This window comes from Rhipicephalus microplus, chromosome 3 (genome assembly GCF_043290135.1).
Source record: "Rhipicephalus microplus isolate Deutch F79 chromosome 3, USDA_Rmic, whole genome shotgun sequence".
Taxonomy (NCBI): Eukaryota; Metazoa; Arthropoda; class Arachnida; order Ixodida; family Ixodidae; genus Rhipicephalus; species Rhipicephalus microplus.
The window spans coordinates 48,813,866-48,839,059 of NC_134702.1; the positions used below are offsets into that span (position 1 = coordinate 48,813,866).

Below are 25,194 nucleotides of genomic sequence, written 5' to 3' on the forward strand. Positions count from 1 at the left end.
ATGACCCACTCGCTGCTGAATTCGCATCGTGTGACACTTGAGCGCTATCTTACTCTTGTACGATGGTACATTGGGTATATATTTAAACACGGTCTGGTGCCCAGCATGACACCTGCACAGCGCACTTTAGCGAAAGAGTGAAGAACAAGCGAGGCTCTGCGCATACTCCATTGACACGCAGGGGTCTCGGGTTCCCATTCTATTTCTAGAGTTAGCGTATAGCGCTAGCGTATAGCGTTAGCGTATAGCGCTATAGCTGAATTTGACCCCACTGGTGTTGGCGGTGAATATAACTGCACAGCCTAAATCAGCTCTCGTTGCGATCACAATACAGCTCTCGGTGAACATAATAAGGGCCTCACCCACCATTACTGCCACCAGATTCACGGACGAGAGCTCGAAGTGGCTACTCGCCAATGACAAGGTAGGTGGTGGGTGGAAGCAAGCATTAACAGCCTCCACCGGCGGGGGAGAACTACCCCACTGCCACTGCCATTGCGATCTGATAACACCATTCAATAAAAAACGAAATAGGCCCCACAACACTAGTTCGAAGCATTGCTTGCTGCTTGCGTGTTTATCTAATCTGTAAATAATTATACAAGGCTAGAGAATGTTATATGTAATTATTCCTCGTCATACAACAAGGTCATATGATCCCCAGAGAAGGCAGATGGGGCAGTTAACGTAAGATTATGCAATAAAGGTACGTCTTCAAGCAATATATTTTAAGAATAAAACAATATATGCCAAAAAATACCGAGAAAAATTAAGAGGTTACATCGAGAGTACATGTCACTGCACAGAATAAGTTGGTTTGACTCTGTTCTCGATAAAATATTAAGGAATAATTGGCTCTGGTGTATACATTTTGGCTCTGGATATCACTTTCACAAAACTTTCATTCCCTAATTTTCATGTCACCATGCTCTAATCGCACTTCGGATCACGCCATGCGGTTTTTCAAGTGAGCCCATTACCAGTATTGGGTATTGAATCACAACGTAAGTACGCTACACCGCATTTATATAATGGCCATTTAGTGGCTACTGTAGGAAGTCTGGAGGGAGTCAAGCGACCTTCATGCAAATAGACGCTCTAGGTGCAGTGAGTCTATCTACAACGTCACATCTGAGAGATCACCACCCGGCCATACGCTCCAAGTGCTCATCTGAACAGTGCGAGTACGAATACATTTCAGCTAAATTATAAGCATTGAAGTCGTTATGCAGAGGCAACCAGCAATTTAAAACAAAATTCTCTGCAAAGACACTGGCACAAGCACTTTCTGTATATTTATTAACAGTCCGTTACACGAGTAACCACTTTTTTGCGCGAGTGTCTGCGAACTTCCCAGGTTATTTTAGAATATTCCGATAAGACTGTGCGCCACACACTAGTGATAGAGTTTATTGAGGAACTAACCAGGCCGTTAACGATACTGCTGGGATCTTCGGTGCCTTAGGTATGAAATGCCGAAGTGTTCTACTGCTGATCAGATTACTGACGAACGATGACGGTGCCTGCCGCTATCATCGTACAGCGCGTGGGCTAGTATTCTAACTTAATTGCTTGAGCACAAGTTATTTTCTCCTGAAACCACCGGACCCCGCCTTCAACAAAAAGTCACAACCACGCATCTTCTCGCATCTTCCGGGGGGTGGGGGGGGAGTGGGGGGGGGGGGTGTTGTGTACACCGCTTGACGGGGGCGTCCGAAAGATGAACTAGAAGCATTTCAACAAGGTGTCACGTGATGGTGCGTTTTGAATAAAACGCACGGCCACATGTTCAGGATGAAACGCTTTATTTGGAGCCATAAAAATGAGAAGTGCTAACATAACACAGAGAACAATAAAAAAGCAATATTAACGGTGCGTGTTTATAGGGTGTAATTTAATATAAAAATGTGTAGTTATTCTCTCAATCGAAAGTTACATAATAAATAACGCTTCACGCAGCCACAGCGAGTGCTTCTCGCATTTCGTACTCTTTGTGCACTGCTGAAACGCATATTCTTTACGTCATCCTCGAGAACAAGACAAGTTCACGTCACAGTCAACAAAGAGCGAAGGTCACGTCTTATCACGCAAAACATAGTGCACGCAACAGGCGCAAGTTCGCAAGACAATCAAACGTAAAGATAGTGACTTAACTAAAAATCAAGTCCACTTGTTTCGCAATTCCATTCGACGAGCTTTGTAGATCCTTATAATCTCGTCGGGTGCACCTATGGGCTAGCATACTGCATCCGAAGTCACGTACGGTGTTCAAATGCAGGAACCAATAACGTTGCTCACCAATAAAGTTGCTCACCAATAAAGAAGCATACTCCAGCCCTATTTTACCGCAGGAGCGTAGATCACGAAAAACATGGCGCTCGGTGTCCCTCCCACCGTCCGAATGCTCTGACCAGTCTGTCATCTGACGTTATAGTACGTACCAAATGACAGTCCATCCATCTTTCCGTCTCACAATCATCCTTTTCCTTCGAAGACCTACACCACACAGTCACTGCACGCACACGTGGCGTCACGGGCAGTCGGGTATCGACCGCGACTTCAGCTTCTCCAGCGACATGCCGGAAGTGTACTGGTAGATCAAGTCGATCCTGTTCCTGCCTTTGACCACGTTGTTATCGGTGGTGTCGCACACGTCTGCCCAGTCTTCGCACTCAATGTCGAACAGAGCCAAGCTGATATCCAAAAACTCGTACCGGTACTTCACTTCGCAAATCTGTAAATTTCACAAGCAACCATAAATACAAAACTTAGATTGAAAAGTGCCATTTTTTTTTTCAACGAGTGCTATGAGCTCGTGATGACCTCGCCTTGATTCTGCGGGTCTGGCTGCTAAAGATAATAGTTTTAGTACTGCGTAATGATGCTACGTACGCATCACGCAAGCACCCTGCGTTACGTGGCGTCGTTTGCCACGAATAGGCTTTTATTACGCCGTAGTACCCACGTACGTAACGAACGTGAGGCGTGTTGCGCCATCTCGTAGATCCACGTAAAAGTACGAGTTCTTGAAGGTCAATCTGAGCCAATCCAAGAGAGCGCTAGCCGTATTATGGTCCGACAAGTGATGACTGCGCTCGGTTGCCGCAAGCGGCGCTGCGAGTCGAGTGGGTGCCCGCTTGGGCGAAGAAGCTTTCTCGTCCATTTGCTGCCGGAGCCTCGCTACGAGTAAGATGAGTGTTTGACAGCTGTTATCTGTCGTATTGCGAAGTTAGATTTTGCCAGATGTGAACAGGCTACGGCGCACATGCTCCCAATGCAGACGCTCCCGAGATCTTCAGTACCATGGGACAACAGCGCCGCCGCTACTGTCACCAGCCGGAGAATCAGCCGAGATGCGGCGCGGCCGCCTCGTTCACTACACTGCGCCCTTCTAGTACACTGCAACTGTACTTTGATGACGCCATTTTGCGAAACGAAGTCTCGCGCTGTCGCGAACGCGTTCGAGAGCGGCGCGACCACCTCGTACGTATACGCACGCACGCATCGCATGCGTGCGTACGTAGCGGCCGCATACGTAACGCGATACATGCGCGTTGCGGTCTGCGCATGCGCAATGCGCAAAACGTGGCGTCCTTAAGTACGCAAGGCTGCCACGTAAGATACGTACGCAGTACTAAAACTCTCTAACGTTAGCTCAGGTTTAAGTATGACATGATCTCTGTACGGTGGGAGTGATATCAAGTGCGCTTTGTATACCTCTACATTTTGACCTTTAAATCCGCGAGCGCCGTCTACAGACACGCGCCCGTGTTCTGGTCAAAGAAAGAAACCTTGAATCACGCCTGCACCTGGAAAACTTATATTCTGCGCAGACGTTGAAGGAGTTATGAGACGCTCCCAAGAATTACTGTTGCTGTCTACGTCACGTATTTAAGCGTACTCTATTACACTGCACTATTCCTACGGCTTTTATTGTGAAAAAGGCTCTCTTATGAGGGGTAGAAACGTCAAGTAAAATTTTTTTTGTTATGTCGTTGTTCGGCATATTTTTTTCGTTTTTATACTAAGCAAAGAGATCTGCGGTGCCTTTCGGTATGCTTTTGCATCCTGCATAATGAACAGCTGAAACGAAGGGGCACCAAATAAAAACAGCCAACGCTATAGCCGTTATGCGCTTACAGCAACCACCTACGTTCATATTGTCGAGGCGGACACCCTAATTGCTGGTCCTGATGTAATGACTCTCATTTTATTTCAGCTCAAACAAATAGAGACAAAAAACAAAGGTGCGTGAATAAATTTCGAACGCCAATTATGCAGTACGGGGGCTGCGATGCTGGAATGAATAAAACGGCGATAGATGTTTATAGTTCCCCCTTGCAGCGAAAATACCACTGCGAGTGTACCACTTCACATTGTGCGCGTTATAACTGTGCTCAGGGAGTATGGCGGCGTATATATGGCGAATTATTGAAAGAATAATAACAGAAGTTAATAGCGGTCATCTGACTGACACGCATTGTGCTGATCGTCCGCGTCACACATCTACTGAAATTGAAGATTTGTCTATCATTGTAACTGCCCCCAACCCTTTCAAAGTAGTAAGTAAATAAGCTACGCACTTGATAATAATAATAATAATAATAATAATAATAATAATATCTGGGTCTTAACGTCCTGAAACCACATGATCACGAGATACGCCATAGTAGAGGACTCAGTACCACAAAAAAATTAAGCACGCGAAGTGCGGCAATGAACCGAGACTGCTCCACCGGCAAGTGGAAACAAGCTTCGTTTGTTGAATCGGCTTCCATGAATGGTTCCCGTAGCGTGCCTTGGAAGCTAATCCCGGAGGCTACAACTGGATGGGTAAACTTACGCGAAGATGGCATGAGCAGTGGCGTACTCGGCACGATCGAATATAAACACGATAACTGCTGGCGACAATTCGTAAGCCGTAAAAAGCGAATGGGACCGCCAGCTAGGATATATCGGCGAATAGACCATTTGTTTTCAATCTCTTCTGTCACGCCTAGCGAGTTACTCCAGGTGGTCTAAAATTTCCGGAGCCCTCCACTACGGCGTCTCTCATAATCATATAATGGTTTTGGGACGTTAAACCCCACATATCAATCAATCAATCAACGCCTAGCGAGTTCTATAACTCTAAGTGAGGTAATGACACGCTTGACAATTGTCTTCGCGTGAAAGAATGCTTCTTCATTTATTTTACTTCATATATCTTAAAGATATTTATCACCATATTCTACAAACCCGTTTTGCGGGACCCGGGGCGATAGTTAGAGCGAGAGATAAAATTCGAACAGTGCGTCACCTACGTTCTATATGCAGTTTTGCTTGTCCTTTTAACAGGTTATGATCTGCGTGGTACTCAAAAGCCGCTAGACTCATCCACGATGAATTCAAGAGACATATAGCTTCTATTTATTGCAGCCAAGGTCAGATCGCGTTGAAAACAGTGCACCGCGCTGTTCGCGTTTCCTTTTCATCTCCCCTCCCCACCGTAAGCCTCACGATTCGAAATCTTCGAACTTTGGCAACCACGACAATTAAGCAAAGAAACAAGCATCGGACAGACAGGCGCCGTGCGCTTATCGAGCAAAAGCTCCTGGCAAGAGCTGCTTGCTGCAAAGTAGTACGTAGCGGCATGATCAGTGACTACCCCTAGCGTCAAACATTAGAAAAAGCGCTTCTACCGCCAGAGCTGCCAATGAGGCATTTGTATGAAACACATCGCATGATCACTGCATATTAAGTTTGGGATTGCCACGTGGCACTTCCGCGCTCCGTTTACATTTTGGGACACGTGTATTTACAATAATTAACAACAACATTCTTCTTTGGCCTAACGACCGCGACAGTATCACAGGAAACAATAAAGATAAGACAAATCCTTTTTCACCTTTTCGTTTACCGCTGCCTGATTTTCGAAGGTCGCCATGTATTCGCTGTAATTCAAATTGTAGCTGTACACCGTCAGCTCTGGATAGCGAGTCTCGAACGTGTGGAAGTACTTCTTCGGGTCGTTGCAATACTGAAATGATAGACAAACGGAAGAGTGGGCAAATTTATACACGCGAAACAGATAACGAACGGTTATGAGCTCTAATGAAAGCAAAAGCGCCAACGCTTGACTGGAAAGTGTAAGGTTATAACGTAGAATTCATGTGAACGCTTAAAAGAGTATAGCTAGAAAAAGCCAAGCCTTACTTTCTTGCTTGTATTTTTTGCTTTCGAGAAACAAAACAAAGTCATCATTTCGCACAGGCCGAAGCAATGAACGCGGTTGCAACGGACTGTAGTGTTATACGAAGAAACGCTAGCAGCGCCGTCCTTCGGCGTGCGACCTGGCATTACTCATAAAGCGCAAAGGGTACGAAAACAAGGCCGCTGCAGTGTGTGACGCGTATACCCACCTGCCTTTCACGCGAGGGTCACGGCCGGGCGGTTGCTCTCCGCTTCAGCCGCGACCACTGGCGGTCCTTGCACGCTTTTATCTCGCACATATTACCGCATGTAACATACCACGTGCGGGGAGTAGCTATCGAGTGGGACTTTTGCGGAACATCACGGCGACGGCGAAAGTGTGCCTAAAGCGCCCGTACAAATGATATCACAATATTATACTGCATGGAGTCAACTTGCGTGTAGATTTAGAAGTGTGGCAGCTTGGGCTAGTTGGTATGGCATGACGATAGTTATAGCGCGAGAACAAAACGACGACACAGAGACAAGAAGGACGTGTCTTTCGTTTCCTTCTTGTCTCTGTGTCGTCGTTTTGTTCTCCCGCTATAACTATCGTCTTGCATCTAGACTTCGCATCACGTACACTCGTGATAGAAATCACGTTGGCAGCGCACGGTAATTACCACGTTCATTTGATCTCGAAAAGCTAACCTTTCTAAAGCTCGAAAATTAAGAACAAGACCGCATATGCATTTTTGTAGTGGCAGTAGCCAACCAAATGTGAAAACGTAAAAAGTTACTACCCGACCCTTCGACGATTGAGCTAAAATTCACGATAACCTCCGCCCGCGACGGAACAGAGCTCGACTTCATTGACGAAGTAATGTGAACAAGAGAACGCTTTTTTTATTCATTTTTGTTGTATACCCATTAAATCACTTGGCATTATGGGCTACGTCGGCCGTAAAAGTTTTCGAGGAGTGTTCTTCCGCTTAAATTCCCGCTCGAGCTAAAGCAAGTTTACTCCATTCAATTTTTAGACCTTCGTTTATTTTTTTAATCAACATGTCCACTTCTACTTGGCTTACATGTAATGAACCAAGAAAAGTCATTCTACCATATGGTTCCTTACATTGCAAGGTCATTAAAAGGGCAATTGCCACATCATACTTAAGGTCAGCCCTTTAAGGGGCCCTGAAACGCTTTTTTCGAGTAACCATGGAACGAATTCACTGAAAGAGATTATTGCCTCACAAATTCAACGCGGCGAAAACTTCAAGAATCCGTCTGGTGCGAGTGGAGTTGCAACGCAGGGAAGGATGGCAGGGCCACAGAAAAACGTCACGCGCGCCTCGTGACCTTGAGCACTTTTTTCTATTTTTTTCTTCGAATACGCGGCTTTTCCAATGTGATCGCGTGCGCACGCGTGGACAAGTAGCGGTCACCTGCCACGATCTCTGTAACGAGCGAGCGCGCCATGTTTAAATCACCCAATGCCTCATAGATGGGCTTACTACGTGTTATTTTTTGGGTATATTCCGTAATTTCTCGATAGAAGAGAAAGCAATTTTTAGCTGACTTTTATTATTTATTTGTGAATTCGAGGCCGCGTGGTGTGCTATAATATTTAGCTCACGTGATTCCGGGAGCCTCTACGACCGATCGGCAGCGTTTTCCGACCATGCTCAAAAAGTGTTGCAGGGCTTCTTTAAAGTCTTGCCCACACCTGTTTGCGGAGAGGTCCGTCTCCAAAAGGCACCATTGTAGCAGGCAGGACTCCCCTCTAAGCTCCTTCTAGTGGTCGCGGAAACGCTGCTTAACCAGCACCGCAAGGCGCAAGCGGCAGCCGTAGACATTGCTCCCGAGAAGGGTGCTTACAAGGTTCCTCCTTTCTGTGCAGAAATTGTCACGTGACCAGAATAAACTCGTGGGTACTCATAAGTGAGATCTAGTCCTCTCCGCACCATGCGAGTATTCCAAACTATGCGGGCACGTGACAGGTACGTGGACAAGACAACTGTGCTCTACTGATTACGAATTTCAGGTCTCGTGCAGGTAGTCTGTCGTATACACAATTTCGTTTGGCTGCGGTTGTGTTTACTAAGGGTGAATGAGTCAGTGCCTTGATAACAACCTGCGGCAGCGCCATGTGCGCTTAAAAACAGACCAGAGGTCGAACCTGGCTTTACACTGTGCTACACATCGCTTTATACTTGCTCTGTGCTAGTGTATAAAGCTCGCATGCAAAAGAAGGGAAGGTTCGTCGTTCCTATCTGAACAATTGTCTTGGACTAAGGGAGATGTCAGAATCTTTGGTGAAATTCGATAGGACGTTCAAGTCATCTATTTAAACACAGTGACACGTACAGATGTGTGTATGGAAACATCAACTATCGCAAATACTCTTGCTTGACGTTCGAAATAAGCAAGTCTGATCACTTCACTATTGTAAATACTCTTGCTTGACGTTCGAAACGAGCAAGCCTGATGTCTTAATGTACGTGATCTTTTTAACGTGTAGATGCCAGGCAGAAGAACATCGACCACAGCCTACGGCATTCCCTGCTTCACATTGAGTTTATCCAATTGTTTTCAGGTATCTACAAGACGAGCTGGGAGTGGTGACATTGTGGAAAACAGACCTTACTAGACTCCTCATTAGCACTCCGTACCCCTCTGAGTTTCTCCTCACCTTTTTGAAAGTTATGTCGCTTTCTCGTTTTGTAGCTACGTCACGTACAGTGCATTATTACAGTCTGCGTGAAACTGCGTTTATAGCATTCCTATGACGCATAAAGACGCAATCGTACGTAATTATTAAGCACCTGTAATTATATTTCTTAAGCGTACAAGTTCAGTGAATTTTCTTTTGTGAATATAACTTGTGTGCAAATTCTCTCTGCGTAGAAAAGTGATGGCTACTTGTGTAGCTTGTATTTATACTGAAAGAATGTCAAAAAATATTTCGTATGAAAGTGCATTCAATGGCCACGACTGCATAGTTACTGCGTGTACCTACCATAGAAAACGGGCCCGGCGGAGTATGATTGTCCACGCATTTGTCGCCATACTGGGCCCTCATTCCCGTGCTGGTCAAGTAGATCCGCGGGCACATGGACACCGAAATGGCCAATGAAGGATAGATGTTCCAAGTTATGCTGCTATTCACCCAGTCAAGCACCTCGAACTGCGAGCAGAGTGTAGCAACCAGCAATCCACATACGAGCCACGAAAGAGTATAGGCCCTCAACTCTTAATTGGCCATCTAAGAATGAACGGTCATTTCTAGACTGTGAGAAAAAAAATGGCCGCGTATCTGCCTGTTCCCCTGTGAGTGTCGTCGAAAGACGATATTCGTCAGTCCGGAGAGAGATAACGACAAGTTTATGTGATGTTGCGCGCGAGAACACACGTAAAAAGGATCCTGGAAGCCTTGCATTGCAGTTACTGTATATGCTACCTTTAGGTAGCATATACAGTAACTCTACCCTGCGTGAGATTTGAGCGCCATCTGGCAGTAATCTTGGAAAACGAAAGCATCTGTAGAACGCGAGCCACGTGTAGGCAGCACCATATTGTTTTATTGCGAGAGCAGTTACATGGACACTCTTGGCTGGATTTTGATGCTGGCGTCGGAAGAAACCGTTGGAAATGAAATTAAGACAACCGCTAATTTGCGTCTCTTCTCTTCCCAAGTACGTTTGGCCCATTGTAAAAACTTACGAAATATAAATTCAAAATGCAAGAAAGAAAACAAAAAGCGTGGAACCAAACTTGGGGTCTCTGAATCGTGAGTGCGAGGCGTTAGCCACTGAGCCACCGAGGAGCAGGTCCTTCGACCTGCTCCTCGGTGCTGCTGCTGACGGTCATCTCGGGAGGCAGGGGGGGGGGGGGGGAAGAATCGTGTTTCAAGCATTACAAGCAAGATGGCACAGTGAGCGCGCGTAGCGACAGCATCCCGACGCGGCGGCCGCGCTCTCATCTCCCAAGCAAACTTTGCCCCGCTAAGAGCAGGGGGGCGACGCTCCCTCGCGCACCCTTATCTCGTGGTAGGGAGGATTGTACGTCTTGGCTGGCATTCGGCTTTTACCGGAACGATTCTGTTTTAATTACCGGACGCACAAAGATCACTGCAATTGTTGCACAGTCTACGTTTGCCAAAAGAGCCCGCTGTTCAGACACAGCGAAGTAACACCTGAGACGCTTATTCGCGTTAATCTTTACCTGAGAGTACGTTTCGTGCGTCATTTGTGCGTGGGAAATGCGGGGCACGTTTCGATCTGCTGGTCATTCTGCGCGTGACCTTACAGTTTTTAGCTATCGCGTTCATTGCTTCGCTTTTGCGGCAAAGCTGTGACTTTTTTAGGGGCGAAGCTCCTTAAAGCGGCACCCGGTCATCCCTCGTCATAGTCGTAGTGCGTAACCAGTCTTACGCTTTGACCTGAAAGGTGGTGCCGGTGGGAGATTTTTCCTGTGCGTTGTTGAACAATAAAAAATTCGCAGCGTGCGCGTTAACTAAAAGCCAAATTCTCTTGTCTCTCATTCCCCCTTAGCAGCCATTGGCATGTACATTGAGCACTATCTGACAAGAAAGGGTTGCTAGGTTATACTAGCTGGGTGTAACCTACTTGGTTTTAGAAAGGTTTAACGAGCGTTGGGCCGCAGTGCCATGAATACAGTGAACTAGTATATACCATGAACTCGAGGTGGTTAAAGATGTAAAGTAGACAAGAAGCGCAAGCCGTAAGAAAGTGCGCGTGTGCCACCTCTCGTTTAGTCCTTGGAATGTCCGCTGGATGGCGGTGCTTCTTTATGCGGAATATATGATGAAAAGATGCGAAATGGTGGCACTTGGAGTGTTGACTATATAGATGGACGAACGGACACACAGACAGATGCATGGACAGACACACGGATGGCTGCACGGACGGATTGACGCATGGACGAACGCAGTGGCGGATGCATGGATGAACGCAAAGACGAACGCACGAACAGACGCACGCACGAAGGGTGTATGGACGCACGGACGGTCCCACAGACGGACGCATGAACGGACGGAAGCAAGAACGAATGGAAGGACGGATGCTTCGCCCCACTCTCCATTATTCACCCCGTGGATGCTGCTATATTAGGAAAGCGTAGGCAACCCATCCCTTTCCATATATGATATCGCTTAGTCAGTGCAGTGCAATAAACGTCACGGTTTTTATCATTACGTCTCTATGCATTTTCCAGTGTAAAGAAACGCACCGCCGAAATTGACGTGTTGGTATTGCGCATAAAATATGTGCTATACTTGCGTTTTGGTCTACATTTTATACAAGTATGAACGCAGACACTTAGATCAAGATTGGTGGGCTTTTGAGGAAGTTGTAGAACTTTAGTTTAGCTGCTGAGTCGTTTCGCTTGACAGACAGACAAACAAAAAGACTAGAGTATCCCAAGAGAGACTCCCATCACGAAGAAACTTATCTGACTCCTCCGTGCGAGCCTTGAACTGTCACATATAATACATATTACACACGTTCAACATACACTCTCTAGAGAGATCAATTTACTCTCATTGAAGGCTCGTGAGACCCAAAAAACTAACGTCTTCGTTTTGAGAGCTGTCTACAGTAATTAGGTACAGGCACGTAGGTAAGAGAAGGCGCGGAACACTCCCCTCGAAGTTCATCCAGTACGCCAATATCACCAAGGTATAGAGGTACACTTTCATCATCATCTTCGTCAGTCTGACTACGCCCACTGCGGGGCAAAAACCCAGCCCTGTGCTGGGTTCTGCTGCCCCGTTATACCTGCCAACGTTTTTTATCTCATCGGCTCGCTTAACATTCTGTCTCCCCTTCATGCGTTTGCCCTCTCTGGGAATTCAGTCAGTTACCCTTAATAACCAGCAGTTATCTTGCCTACGTGATATGTGCCCGGCCCATGTCCATTCTTTCTCGATCAATATTAATCTTAGCCCTGGTTTGTTCACTGACCCACTTTGCTCTCCTTGTCACTTAAGATTACACCATGGTCTTTCAATACTTTGGTTTCACTTATTATTTTCATTTTCATATCTCGCTGCGTCGTCCTCAATTTAGGCTGAAACCTTTTTGTAAGTCTTTAGGTTTCTGCTCTGTAGGTAAGTACCAGCAAAATGCACCTGTTATATACATTTCTCTTAAGGGTTAGTGCTAAATATATCATTCATAACTTTAGAATGCTTGCCAAATGTGATCCACTCCATTTTTACCCTTCTATTCTCACTGTCATGGTTCTGCTGCACAGTTACTGCCTGTCTTAAGTAGATATATTCCTTTGCAACTTTCAGCGTCTCTCCATCTATCGCAAAGCGCTGTCTTCTGCCAAGGCTGTTGCACATCACTTTAGTGCATATTAATTTACAGACCCGCTCTCCTGCTTTCCATGTACAATTCAGTAATCATGAGCCCCCTCGTTCACTCCTCAAGGCAATGTAATCAGCTAACCGCAGGTTACTAAGATGCTCTTTCTTAACTCTCATTTCTAATTCTTCCAATCTAGGGTTCCTGTAAACGCTTGGTTAATAGCATTGGAGACATTGTGTCTACAATGCTATTGGAGACACGATGACAGTAAGCTGATGGGCCAGTAATTTATCAAGTGATAAATGTCCTTCTTCTTATGAATTAGCCTGATATTGGCGTTATTTCAAGATTATCGTACCCTTCCCGCCAAGAGACACTTCGCATATAAGGTGACCAGTTTTACCAACATAATTTCTCCGTCATCTTTCAGTAGGTCCGTTGTTACCTTATATTTCAACAGCGGCTTTCCCTCGTTACATTTCTTGTAGGGATTTCCTTACTTCCTATGTCGTTACTGGCAGCATGTTAAATTCATACGTGCTATTATTGATTCTTACGATATCAGCCTGGTTGCTCCCGCTTCCGTACAGGTCCCTGTAGAAATCCTCCTCCACCTCAATTATCATATCCATATTTATCATAAGGTTGCCTTCGTTGTCCTTTATTACATGTGTGGAATTCCATGTCATTAGAACAACGCATCTTAACATGAAACGTGACGCTTGTCTGTTTATTAACGTGGTCGCCGCGGTGGCGTAGTAGCTAATGCACTCGGCTGCTCACCCGCAGGTCACGGGATCGAACCCCGGCTGCGGCAGCTGCATTTTCGATGGCGGCGCAAATGCTGTATGTCTGTGTGTTCATAGAAGGGTGGCAGTTTGGCCTAGCTTGTATGACATCATGATAGTTATAGCGCGAGATCAGAACGACAGCAAAGAGACAAGAAGAACACGAGCGCTCGTGTCCTTCTTGTCTCTTTGTCGTCGTTCTGTTCTCGCGCTATAACTATCGTCGTGTGCTCATATTTGGGTGCACGTTAAAGAACCCCAGGAGGTCTAAATTTCCGGAGCCCTCAACTACGCTGTCTCTCACGATCATATGCTGGTTTTATGACGTTGAACCCCACGTATCAATCACATAATAGAAGAAGGTCATCTAGACCTGAGCCCGTAGTTGTAAAACAGTATTCTGCTGCAGACGATTTCCAGATTGTTCACTACCTAGAAGAAGCTTTGCTATCATTTTGCGACGGCAGTGTTAACTCGCTATGGACACGATTCAAATTTTATTGCCACTTCTGCATTCGCAATTTCGTTCCAGATAAACTTATAAAAGTTGGCCGTACAAACCCCTGGATAACGCGCAATCTAATTCACCTAAAACGCAAAATTAAAAGGCGAAGAAAGCAAAAAATAGCTAATGATGTAGTTCTGCACGATCTAACAGATACTTTAGCATCCAAGTTGAAGGAGGCTAGGGAACATTATTACACCGAGACACTAAACCGCTTTGCGTCAGAGAGTCCACGAAAATTTTACCAGTTCTTACAAAACAAAGACAACCGTATCCCTGATGAAATAATGAACGGAGAAACCGCTGTCACAAATAAAAACGAAATAGCAAACGCATTTAATTCCTACTTTCAGAGCGTTTTCTCAAGACCACAAAACTTGAGTATTATGACGGTGCCAGGTCCTTCAAGCCTAATAAATATATCCTTGGAAGGGGTGACAGAACTATTATTGCGGCTAGACGTAAAAAAAAATCGACCGGCCCTGACAGTATCCCAGCTGTTTTTCTAAAGAGGTATGCTGAAATTATAGCTAGATTCCTAGTAATAATATTTGATGTTTCGATTAAAACTAGTTCAGTGCCCGACGATTGGCTGCTAGCACATGTAATTCCGGTATTTAAGAAAGGTAACAGATTATTAGCCAGCAATTATCGACCAATCTCCCTTAGCTGTATTTGTTGCAAATTACTTGAACATAATATAGCGAAATATTTAAATACTATTCTTGAACAAAATAATGTAATTCACAGTACGCAACATGGCTTCCGACGGGGATTATCTACCACCACACAAATATTAGCAACTGTTAACGAGTTCTCCAAAGTTCTGGACAAGTCTGGACAGGTTGATGTCATCTTTATGGACTTTTTCGAGGCCTTTGACAAGGTTCCGCATATCAAGCTAATAGATAAAATGAAGGATATTGGCATTCCTCCGGAAATAATTAACTGGGTCATAGCATACTTAACGAACAGAAAACAGTACGTAGATATAAACGGTTTCAACTCTGGTTATTTGGGGGTGTTATCTGGAGTCCCGCGAGGGTGAGTTCTCGGGCCAATACTATTTAATATTTATATGAACGATTTAGTTCTAGCCATTCGACCTGGCGTGTCTGTTAAGTTATTTGCAGACGATTGCATAATTTTTAATACCATAAATTCTATCTCTGACCAGCGTGACTTGTGTGAGAACTTAATCTACATAAAAGAATGGTGTAAAAAGTGGGAAATGGTAATTAATTTTGAGAAAACTGCATATTTATGTCTGAGTAACAAAATCCGAAAACTGGAGTTTACTTATAATGTAGGTGGATACGCCATCAGGCAAGTAGAAGAATTCAAGTACTTGGGCGTAACGATTACATCGAAGCTTAGCTGGACAGCACATATTGATGGTATATGTTCTGCTGCCAGGAGAAAATTAGGCTTTCTAAAATATAAATTGGGTCGTTCTTCTAGTTCACTAAAACTTAGAGCCTATAAAGTCATAGTTCGTCCTTCTCTTGAATATGCCAGCATTGTGTGGGACCCCCACACAGCTGGTAATATACAGAAAATAGAAAAAATACAACGATTAGCTGCTCGATTTATATACAACCGGTATAGATGTCACGATTCGCCGTCAGCCCTGTTGCAGGATGCGAACCTCCAACTTTTGGCCGATCGAAGGAAAACTGCATGGCTTAACTTTTTCCGCCTTTTATACTTTTCCAGATCAGGATTGCATGCACCAGTTTACATAACACAGGACACAACCAGGGCTTCACGTCATAAACATAGTCGTAGCATTACACCTATATTTGCACGCACTAACATTTACAAGTATTCATTTTTCCCGAGAACTGTCTCTGATTGGAATGCTCTGCCCCATGATTCCCCTATGCTCGACACGCCGAGATGAAACTATCCCTTTTCTTGTCGCTTAAGCCTGCTTCTTTGCCCATATTTGTCCCTTGTTTTTCACGAATTTTTAATGTACATAAATTTTGTTCTGCAGTGAATGTATACTGCAGCGGAAGTGTATGTATGTAAAAGAATTTTGAACTGTATTGCCCTCTCCTGCATGGACCATACTTGGTCCGCAGTATGTGATAAATAAATAAATCAAATATCAAAGCATTGGGGCAAGCATGTCACCACTGCGCACGAACTGTTAGAGAAGCAAGAATGGAACCGAGCTGGGCATCTTGGGTTTTATGACCTCCAGTGGTAACGGGAACCTCCGTTGAACCTGCGGTGGCGCTGTCTCTCTTCGGCAGCGTGTTGCAGCAAGTGGCCGTGTCACACCGGGCTAACCAGTGACCGAGACGGAGCCTGAGCAGATTTGTGCGCAGTTGTCACCACATCACCCCCCCCCCCTCCACGAATTTGAGAGCCCTAAGGGTATGACAAAAAATAAAATAGTTTTCTTGAGTGTGTGAGCGTTTGTTTAAAAATTTCTGCCATAAAATGGTTCTCGTTCTTCTCGCAGGCCTGTTGTTTACACAGAGAATGCATCCCATTTTCGTTCATTTTGCCACACATGCGTAAGTGGACGACCGGTTTCCTTGCACCCCCTCTATTTTTGTTTCTTTTTTTCACTTGTTTTACCGTTACTGACTCTGTACGAGACTTCTTGGTCGAGATTATTTGGCATGAAAGCATTCTTTCTGGTGCTCTAGCACTATCTCTACTAAAGAGTCAACATTTACTTTCCATTGCTGATCAATCGCCTCTTGTGCTGTATTCCGCCATTTTCATTTACTTCTAGTAATTAAACACCTTCTATATTACGGGACAACTTTATTTCTATTTGTTATAGAAATACCACTTTCGAACAATTAGGCCTTGCCCCCCCCCCCCCCCCCATAAAAAAAAAAACTCCTGGCTGCGTGCCTTATTAGGCGAATGAATTTATCTGAAAAACGAAACAATGATCACTGCCGAGAGAAATGAAAAATGTTTCTTTTATCTGAAAAACACACCCAAGTTTCAATGTCGTCGGATATACACATGACGTCAAAGATGCCGAAACACGCCATACTTAAACGAAAAATATATCAGCAGTTTCATGTGCCGCAACCATGATATGATTGCGAAGCACGTCGACGTCGCGAGTCCAGACTGACCGACTGCCTGTGGTTCTTGAACGCGGGCCTTTAATTTCAAGTGCACGGTAGTTTCAGCATTTCCCTCCTATTGAGGTGAGAGAGCCACGGCCGGGAATCAAACCAACATCCTCCAGCTGAGCAGTGTGATGTCATTGTAGTTAAGATATATCGGCAGACGCATTCATAAAGGTGTTCTCATTTACTACGCTAAACTTATCAGCTGTCTCTACAGCACATACGCGCTTTTTGTGCATGGTATCCCACTCTGACCAAAAATCCATTGCATTGTGGCCGGCGTCGTTATTCCTGTCTGCCGAAAACACGTTCGCCGTTCAAGCAAACTGACATACTCATTTTTTGTGTCACAAGCAAACGAAGACCTCCCAGAATATTGAACCAACATTTCACCCCATAGATCACCGATATCCGCCACCAGTGATACGTGTGTACATTGTAGGAACATCACCCGACATGATATTCAGCGCAACAGCCCGGAAACACTATGGAAGTCAAGAGGCGACAACGACAAGCGCTAGCTTCCAACTGAACTTTATTGGGAAATGAAGCAAAGTTATAACACGGACAAAGTTTCCTGTGACTAATGAAAACGAAAGAAGAACGATACTCGTTGAAACAGAGTTAACGGAACTAATACCACCGCATTAATATCACCGCACTAATACCACCACCACTATTGCCACCGCATTTCGAGTTCCGCGTTATTAAGCAAACGATTATGCATTGATTGATATGTGGGGTTTAACGTCCCAAAACCACTATGAGAGACGCCGTAGTGGAGGGCTCCGGAAACTTCGACCACCTGGGGTTCTTTAACGTGCACCCAAATCTGAGCACACGGGCCTACAACATTTCCGCCTCCATCGGAAATGCAGCCACCGCAGCCGGGATTTGAACCCGCGCCCTGCGGGTCAGCAGCCGAGTACCTTAGCCACTAGACCACCGCGGCGGGGCCAAACGATTATGCTGTATATCCCTATGAACATGGCTACTTAGAATACTTCGTAGCTAAGCCGGAGGAATAACAAGCCGCAGGTTAGCTGTGCCTCTTGCTACGCACACCCAGGCGTAACTCGGTTAAGCCATAGCTAATATTTCGACTGTGACCTATCGCAGGCCACCGAGGCGTCACTGACCATGTCTAGAGAGTTGTTGGTGTTGCGGGCCATGATCGGCGAGGTGCCCGTGATGACGCACTCCGGGTACTTGGCTTGGAACTCGTCCTCCGTGAAGTGAGTCCACGGGACAAAGCCGTCCAACGGGAAGTGCCTGAACCGCGCGTAGCAAACGTCGCAGTTAAGAAATGCCGGTAAGATAAATTCCAAAAAACAAAAAAAACGAGTTAACGTGCACCCTTGAAGAGAGTTATGAACATGGAAAGGCAAGATTCTAAAGAGAGACTACAAGCTTAATTTTTTTTTTTTTTGCAAACATTCAGTAGACTGTGTATAGATCGGCCGCGACCGAACTATAGGTTTCAGTACAGGCAACCAGAGGTGGTTACGATGAAAAAAGGAAACCGGAAGGCCACATTTTAATTTTTATTATTATTATTATTATTATTATTATTAATATTATTATTATTTTAATGTTATTATTATTATTATTAATATCATCATTATTATTATTATTATTATTATTATTATTATTATTATTATTATTATTATTATTATTATTATTATTATTATTATTATTATTATTATTACTATTATTATTGTTGTTGTTGTTGTTGTTGTTGTTGTTGTTGTTGTTGTTGTTGTTGTTGTTGTTGTTGTTGTTGTTGTTGTTGTTGTTGTTGTTGTTGTTGTTGTTGTTTGGTGTTTTACGTCCCAAACCCACGACATGACTATAAAGAACGCTATAGTCAACGGCTCCGCCGATCTTATTACTTTGTGTGCTTTGACGTGCACTGGACTGGAGCAGTACACGGTCCCCTAGCATACCGCCTTTGTCGAAACATGACTGCCACGGCTGAAATCGAGCACTAAATCCACTACATCACCGCGGCAGACTGAACATTTAGAACGAAGAAACGCAACACTTTAGTTCATCATGATAATAATTATCTGGGGCTTCACGTTCCTGAACCACGATGTGGTTATTAGAGACGCTATTACGAAAATCATGACCATATGGTGGTCTTCAACGTGTGCTGACATTGCACCAGTACAAGGGCCTCTAACTTTCAACACCACCAAAATGTGACCACCATGACGGGAATCAAACCCGCGACCTTCGGGTGTCACACCAGTCCCGTTAATTCGGGAGGCGATCGCCGGGCTAATTCCAAGGGCCGAAGTATCGGCCCCCGAACCGCACCACGAAAGCGTGGACAATTTAGAAGTGGTCCTTTTTGGCGCGCCAGCGGACGCCGGCTGTGGCCCAAAGAACAAGTCAGAGCCGAGAGTTGATAACCAAACAAAATTATATTCTCATTAACGGCAGATCAAAAACAATACACACGTATGCACACTCCACAATAGTTACATACAATACGTCACCAATCAAACAACGTACTACACAGTACAATCAGCCACACTCAAAACAACGGACATAGACAACGAACGATACGCTCTACAATGCAGTCGCATGCATTGAACAACCAAGACACTTAAAGACTAAAGAGATAGAAACCTATCCAGTCCAAAGTTCTTGGAACAAAAGTCTGGATGATACTCTTCCGAGAATCACTCACTCAAAGTCCAGCGTTGTTGTCGTTCCGTGCCCTCGAAGTTTCTCTTCCGGGAAACCTCGCGCCTTCAATTGGCCACTCTCCAAGCTCCAAACTTCTTCGCCCGAACACGTCTGCTTCACACACGCAGCTGTCGCCACGCGTCTTCGCTCGATAGCGGAAAACACACGCTCTTGCCTGTAGCTCGAGCCTTCACCCCTCAGGTGGAAATCCTCTTCATCTCCTGCTTCGTCCCTACGGACAAACCTTCGCCGACTACACGGCGGGATCCCTTCGCACTCTGGCGCAACTTCCGTCTTCTCCTGATCTCTCATCTCGGCTGCTCGGTTAAATACCTTGCGCGCGACATTCCAGACGGTTCTCGTCATTTCGTTGGCGCGATACGCAGCGAAGGCTGGGAAGAGGGCGAGACGGTTGGCACGCCCTCCGCGGCCGATGACTCAACTCGGTATGACCACGCCCCTTTCGTTCTGGAACTTTCGCGGGCTATCTCGGCCGCCGATGTGGGGCGAGGAGGTTCGTCGGCGAAGCCACGCTTCTGCGGGGAGAGCGCGCGCCCCGGGGAGCCTTTAGATGTTTGTTTTCTTTTTTCTTTTGACCTCGCGGCGCCACTCCGGCGTTTCGTCGCGACAATTTGGCGGCGCGCCCATTTTTAGCGCTCGTTCTGTGACATCGGGTAAGCAGCCGAACTCCTTAGCCACTGATTCAACCGTTTTCATTGATTCCACCGTAGCGGACGTTCGTTATGTTGTGTAACCGTGCTTTTGACACAAAGTTGTTTTATGCCGGGACTCACAAACACTTCAGTGACGTATTTTCGTCACGCAAATGACGTCAAAAAATACGCACGATCAGAAAGCAAAGAAAAAAAATTGGCCCCGTATCTGTATGTTACACTGCAAATGTCGTCGAAAGACGATAGTCTTGCGTCTGGAGAGAGAGCGAACAAAACGTTTGTTTGATGTTCTGCGCCAGAAAATCGGTGAATGGTATACTGTAGGCGCTGCGTTAGAGTGCCTCGAGCGTGCAGCGGAGGCGAACAAGCGCATCAAGTCACGTCACACGTGAAACGTGTGACGTGACTTGATGATATTCCTTTTTCCCTCGCGCTGTCACCGCTTGGAACGCGCTACCAGGTGAAGCTGTTAATATTACAAATATTGGTGAATTTTGTTCTTTTGTGGAGCAGTTAACAGAGCCAGTATAGTTACATTTTGCTGTTCTTGTTGCGATAACAAAAAACGTGTTTTGCAGTGGTGCATTGTAATCTTTGTACATATATATTGTTTTTCATACGTAGTACGTGGTTTTTATTATTTTTTCTCGTCTTCTCGTGTATTGGAAGAGAACCAATGTAGTATCGTTGTATCCGCTATTGTAAGTGTTTCGCTGTTGTGCGTATCGTCCCTCAAAATATTGTATTTCCTGAACTTTGTATCTACTTGGTTACCTGTGATGATGTATGCCCGCTTCCTGTATAGGATTGAAGAAGGCCTACAGTATTGTTAAATAAATAAATAAAATAGACATGAGCACCATTTGGCAGTTATCTTGGAAAACGAAGCGCGCGCGCCCTGCGCGCCCGTCTCGGAGGTGATAAGGTGTATAGAACGCAAGGTGACGGGTATGTGCCACCACCGTGTCGTCTTAGTGAAGCGTTGGAAACACTTGCCTTTTCGTGCAAGCGTTGCCTGGTCAGCGCAACGTGATAAACGCTACGGTCCTTATAATTACTTATGTATGCATTTTTCTAGTAAGAGACAGACGTACAGAATATTGACGTGTTGTTATCGTGCCTCAAATATGCGCAACAGCTGCTTTTTAATTTACAATCGCACAAGTATGACAATCGCACAAGTAAGCCTTAATCGCACAAGTAAGCCTTAATTTACAATCGCACAAGTAAGCTTTACAAACACACTTATTTCTTTCACAGTGCTCTCGGTAAAGTGAAACAATGAATTATGACTGTGACATCCCCATGTAGTTCAATGTGCCCTTTCCACGCGTCCGTTACGTTCGGCACGTTTTCAGAAGAAGTGCAATTTCGTCTATGCAAAATCTAATAATATGACAAGCGGCGAAATCAATTCTAGCGTCAGCCTCGCTCATAGGGAGAGAATAAAACATTTAATGATGATAAATAGGTCGCTATAGTAGTTGGACCTTCTAATCAGGAAGATCATTGGCTCTTGCCACCGTCCGGGCTCTGTCGAATAGAGCCTGCTTCTGCACTGGTTAAGAGCTGGGCAGGGTCACCCCTCACTCGAAAATTGTAGGATTATGATTGGCCCATATACTATTGTTATTTCGGCACTCCCGGAGCATGGTGGGTGGTAGTGGTTAGAAGATGAAAAAAGGCACCTAATTTCTGCAACCCGGTCGGGACACGGCACAGTGCCTATCTCCCAGACCATGTGAAACAAAGTGCCCATCTGGGGACATAATTGACACTGCGGATTGTACCCCGAAGGGTCTATCTTGGATACTACGTAAGGATTTAGAAATGATGATTGCAATCATATCCACGCGACCCTGCGATGCCTTATCTAATTTAAGATCAGGTGGGGGTAGAGCATGTCTACTCAGCCTGATGTGTTTCAGGATTTCAGTAAAGGAAAATAAGGGCTGGGCATCGTCCTGGTCAGCGGGAAGTTGCGCTCTGGATGAAGCTGCGGAAGCCCGGTGTAAGAGATCGCAGGCCGAGGCATGAGTCACTTCATTGCCTCTAACTTTTGTGTGCCCTGATACCCATAGCAGTTGTATCCACTGACTCTTGACGAGGGACCGCAGCCTGTTGCAGAATTGAATGTGCTAAGCGGCCGACTTGACCTCTGGCGAAATCATGATACGGCACCTGGGAATCCGTGAGAACAAAGGTGGCTGATGGGTTACACATGGCTAAAGCTATACCGACCTGTTCCGTGGATGTGATGTCTACTCCGCTAGCTGAGATGCAGTCCACGACCTGTCCCCTGTTTACCACGGCTGCCGCCGTGGCGCGGTTGTGCAGGTGTCCGGCGGCATTCACAAAGAAGGCGTCTTCACAACGCGAATATTTGTTATAGATGTAGGGAACTATGCGAACGACGACGAAGAAGCAAGAAACGGCAAGCCACAGCGTTGGTGCACACGCGTGAGCCGAGCTTGCGCTTGTTTTTGTATTTTCGGCCTGTTGACGTTCCTCGCTCTTCTGGCGTTCCTTGGCCTTCCAGTAGGTCTATACGTAAATAAACTACGTGACATCTGGTGGAGGTGTGTGGACTCCCGTACAAACCTGGAACTTCGCTCCCGTAAGCTTCCCCCTCTACGTGACACGAACATGGCCACTGAGACGCCTCTCCAAGTGGGACCTTCGACCGTCCACGTCACTTGCGGCGCCGTGTATCCTCAACGAGACCCTCCTATCTTCACGGGCTCCACTGAGTCGGATGTCGAAGATTGGCTGGCGAGGTACGACAAAGTCGGCGCAAGTAACAAATGGGACGACCCAAGTAAGCTGGGCTACGTCACGTTCTACCTTGCGGACACCGCGCAACTATTGTTTAATAACCACACAGCTGACATTCCTACGTGGTCTGCATTCAAGACTGCTATTACGGACGTCTTTGGACGACCTGCGTAACGCAAGCTTCAAGCCGAGCACCGTTTACGTCACCGTGCGCAGCAACCAGGCGAGACCTACACGGGCTACATTGAAGATGTGTTGCATCTATGCAACCGCGTCAACTATACCATGCCTGAGGAAGAAAAAATCAAGCACATTTTGAAAAGCATTGACGACGGCGCCTTTCAGATGTTGCTCGCGAGAAATCCCCCCATTATTGCTGTGCTCGTTTCTCTCTGTCAGAGTTTCGATGAGTTGCGTAGGCAGCGTGCAATTGCTCGTCAAGCCCTCACGACGCCAGACACGCTCGCAAGCTTGCACCTAGCTGCCCATCCTACCGATCAGCAGCCGCTGCTTTCGACAATCAAGGACTTCGTCCGCGAAGAGGTAGCGCGCCAGCTGTCACTGCTGCCACTGACACATGAGCCCGCACAAACTTTGGCACCGGACCTCCAACACGCCATTCTAACCCAAGTCGCTGAGGCCCTTCCACCGATGCATCAGCGACCACCTGTCACTACGCCTCTCACGTACGCCACCATCGCTGCTCGGCCTATGCAACAGCGTATGCCGTATGCACAACCTGCTACGCCGCCCTATGTCGTGCCTACAACCTCAATTGCTGCGCCGTATCCCTACGCGAGATCTTCAGCTACATTTTACCGTCGGGCAGACGCTTGGAAGACGCCGGATAATAGGCCCATCTGTTTTGCCTGTGTTTTCGCTGGACACGTCACCCGCCACTGTCACCGAGATCCCCCTCCAGTTGACACCATGGGCAGGCCAATTGCGTCGTCGTCTAGGACGCCATCAAGGTGCACCACTGACGGTCATCGACCTTTCGCAAACCATAGGTCACCATCGCCCCGACGATGCTCCCTGTCACCTATGCGTCGCCGACCTGCTACGGAAGAGGGAAAATGATCGCTGCAGCTCCGGAAGCAACAGCTGCATACCATTCGAACTGCTTAAGGCCTCCATCTTTCTCGCCGCAAAACGTTATCGACGTCAATGTTGAGGGACCGCCGCACAAGCGCTAATTGACACAGGAGCTGCCGTTTTCATAATCAGTGAGACCTTATGCCGCAAGTTGAAGAAGGTGACGACGCCTCTCTCGGGCCTGATGCTCCGCACGGCCAACTCGCAGTGCATAGAACCTACAGCTGTGTGCACTGCACGAGTCATTATCCAAGATGAACTTTATTCCATTGAATTTTTTGTGCTGGCATCAAGCTCCCACGAAGTCATTCTTGGATGGGTCTTTCTTTCGCGTCATCGGGCCATCATAGATTGCTCACGTGCAGAAGTCGCCCTTACACCGCTACCAAGCTCTGGTTTGGTAGATTCTCTTTCTGAAGCTTACAAACTTGTTGTTGCAGACACAGAAATAGCACCCAGAACATCCACCCTTGTAGCCCTGACCTGTACGGCCGCTCCTGCCGTAACTATTTTGTTCGCTTCGTCTGACGTATTTACCCGCCGCCGTAGTCTACACCTGCCCTTTGTCATACTCACCGTGCAATCCGGTGCTACCGCCATGCTCGTTGCGAACTCGCTATCGTTGCCAGTTACCTTACTTCGTGGAGAATGTTTGGGTAACATACAAGACGTTGACCTCTTGCGCCCTCTGGAGTTTGCTGAACACCCACCTGACCTCCAGCTCAATGCTATGACGCCACCTGTGGCCACACTGCCCGCGCCAGACTCATTCCAGCCCTCTGTTGCCGCTGAGCTATCGCCGACACAAAGACGCGAACTCTTGTCTCTTCTTCGAGAGTTCCGTTCTGCGTTCGATTGCGCTCAACCATCTTTGGGTCGCACAGCGAACATCACGCACCACATTGACACCGGTACTCATGCTCCCTTACGCCAACGACCATATCGAGTTTCAGCGGAAGAGCGCCGTATTATCAACGAACAAGTCGACGATATGCTCAAGCGTGGTGTCATCCAGCCATCGCAGAGCCCTTGGTCGTCCCCTGTTGA

General features: G+C 46.3%; 1 protein-coding gene across 1 annotated transcript in view; it reads right to left on the reverse strand.

Annotated features, from left to right (window-relative positions):
- Positions 1-1,788: 1,788 nt before the first annotated feature.
- The window catches only part of LOC142802792 (uncharacterized), a 48,500-nt gene continuing 25,094 nt past the window's right edge, over positions 1,789-25,194 (reverse strand). The window contains exons 5-8 of the mRNA XM_075887836.1: positions 18,046-18,178; positions 9,191-9,358; positions 5,888-6,019; positions 1,789-2,734 (exon numbers count right to left, since the gene is read on the reverse strand). Coding sequence (XP_075743951.1) covers positions 2,531-2,734; positions 5,888-6,019; positions 9,191-9,358; positions 18,046-18,178 — 637 coding nt within the window. The 3' untranslated portion in view covers positions 1,789-2,530. The remainder of the gene's footprint in view (positions 2,735-5,887; positions 6,020-9,190; positions 9,359-18,045; positions 18,179-25,194) is intronic.